Here is a 2325-nt window from a genome sequence, read left to right on the forward strand (position 1 = left end):
AAAGCAAATAAATATGTTTAATTTGAAAAATAGAAAGTAAGCATATTTACCAAAGATTTAAATTAAACTCATAGATACTAGAGTTCTATACATCTTCAGGAATTATATTTAATCTGCCTTCCTTTTCATTGCCAACTAAATTCCAGCTTAGAAATTTTGTTAAAAAAAAACAAACAATTTAAATTTAAAAATAAAAAATATTTTATTTTATTTATAATTACATATTATATTTTTAAGTAATATAGTAATAAATAAAATAAAATAAATAAATTTTACTTCAAATCGAGAGTGAATATTTATATTTTCGTACATTTTAATACAGATTATATAAGACTTTATACTCCTTGTGGTCCAATCTAATTATGGCTTTTAATAAATTTGATAGATTTATTTTTTATTTTCAGTGAATTTAATATGACATTTTATTCAAAAATTTTAATTAAAAAAAATATCTATTTTAAATTAAAAAAATAAATCAATAAATTATATTAATTCTATTCAACTTCACATACCATAAACTTGTTTATGTTAGCAGATTATTTATTTATTAAATTAGAAAATTAAAATTAGCAATAAAATTTTATTTATATTATCATTTTTTATGAAAGTATGGGGGTCTTAATAAAAACAAGATATATTATGTTATTTAAAAAATAAAGGAAAAAATTAAATTAAATAAATTTTTATCACCTTAGAAAAAGTTCCAAAAATGTGATATTAGAACACTTTTATAAAGCAGAACCTAAATCTAAAATGCCTTCATCACCAATTTAAGTCCGCCTTTTAAAATTTAAATAATAAATTTAATTTATTGAGCTCTTAATAATTGAATAAAAGTTAAAGTATTTTTATGTAAACAAAGAAACAAATCTAATTGAAAAATATATGATTGATTCCACTTAATAGAATAGAAATCGTTTTTTTTACTATAAACTGAGAGTTAGATTAGAGAGATTGTGACATTTTGTTAGAGCTGAGCCTATGTATGATGCCCCTTCATTAAATATCAAATTGTTGCTATAAATTTTTATATTTAAATTTTTGAGAGCAGAAAACAAGTAAAATTTAATTTTGATGAAATTATTTCTATTAATTTCAATTAAATAAACGAAAGATTAGAAAAATTTAAAGATTAGTAATACCAAAATGATAGTTGAAAATTTAATAACTGAATGTAGTTAGTTATTGCATTGCATAATACGGATACACCTAATGATCCCATTTGATTCTCACTTGTATTAAAAAAGATAAATAATTAATTAACAATTTATCTTTTAAGTTAATTTATTTTTTGAAATAATTAAAATAAGGGCAAGGTTAGTTATGATATTTATTTTATTAAATAAATAAGAGACATATTATGAATATGGGAGTTGAATAAAATTCTAGATTTCGATAAACAATTTTTTTTTACCCCTGGCTTACCGTTACCAATACCTATAATATCCTACATTGAAAAAAATTATAATTAATTTAATAAAGGAGCTAAATTCTTGTGTTTAAATAAAATAGAGATACTTTTTTTTTTTGATAAAAAAAAAATTTTCTTAATAATTTAATTAATTTGTGAGTAATTTTGTTATATTATTAAACATTAATATCTGAAAACTAACAAATTATTTTATTTATTATTTTTACACAAATAAAATTATAGAATATTAATATTTAATATTATATTTTTTGTATTTTATTTAATATGAAAACAATTACTGATTATTAAAGGTACTACTAATGAAACTAATTAACCATTTTTTATATCAATTTTTAGTTATTTTAGCTTTTTTAAAAAAGAAATTAGAATATTTAATGAAGGAAAAAAAGATATTTATAATTTATTATGATTAAACTAAGCCAAATTAAAAAGGAAATTAGAATATTGTTTATTTGTTTAAATAATTTTCAGATAATACGTCAAAAAATCAATTATGATATTTAATTAGCTTAACCTTAGGTGGGAAAGGTCAAACAAATAAAATTAGATTACGTGTGAATAGATAAATTAATTAATTTTTAGCATAATTCATATTATCTTAAATAAAAAATCAAATTATGACAATATTTATGATATTTGGTGTATGATTAAACAAATAAAAGGTATTTAATGGTTCTAATTAATTGATTTTCTATAAACACGCATAAATTAGAATCTTAAAGTCATTTATTTTTTAAGGTTTTTTTTATAATTATTCTAAATATTTTATTTTTTAAGTTCATAAAATAAATGCTAATTCTTTACAGGAGGATATATAACAGCAAAAAAATGATATAAGGGGGAGAGGGGTAGTTATACAAAAAGAATTTTAATCATTTTATAAGACCCACCAT

The 2325-nt window shown here is 18.7% G+C and overlaps 2 protein-coding genes across 2 annotated transcripts in view; one reads left to right on the top strand and one right to left on the bottom strand. All coding sequences in view use genetic code 6, as the record gives it.

Annotated features, from left to right (window-relative positions):
* The window catches only part of TTHERM_001063949 (hypothetical protein), a gene marked incomplete at both ends in the record, with an annotated part of 346 nt that extends 320 nt beyond the window's left edge, over positions 1 to 26 (top strand). Inside the window, one exon of the mRNA XM_012795245.1 lies at positions 1 to 26. This exon is cut by the window's left edge and continues 128 nt beyond it. Coding sequence (XP_012650699.1) covers positions 1 to 26 — 26 coding nt within the window.
* A 660-nt stretch (positions 27 to 686) lies between these two features.
* On the bottom strand, positions 687 to 1222 carry TTHERM_01063950 (hypothetical protein; the record flags this gene model as incomplete). The annotated part of the gene is made up of 3 exons (XM_971430.3): positions 687 to 780; positions 928 to 1017; positions 1170 to 1222. The coding sequence occupies 3 exons, from the start codon at positions 1220 to 1222 to the stop codon at positions 687 to 689; spliced, it is 237 nt and encodes a 78-aa protein (XP_976523.3).
* Positions 1223 to 2325: the final 1103 nt, after the last annotated feature.

Source organism: Tetrahymena thermophila (genome assembly GCF_000189635.1).
Source record: "Tetrahymena thermophila SB210 genomic scaffold scf_8254828, whole genome shotgun sequence".
Lineage (NCBI taxonomy): Eukaryota > Ciliophora > Oligohymenophorea > Hymenostomatida > Tetrahymenidae > Tetrahymena > Tetrahymena thermophila.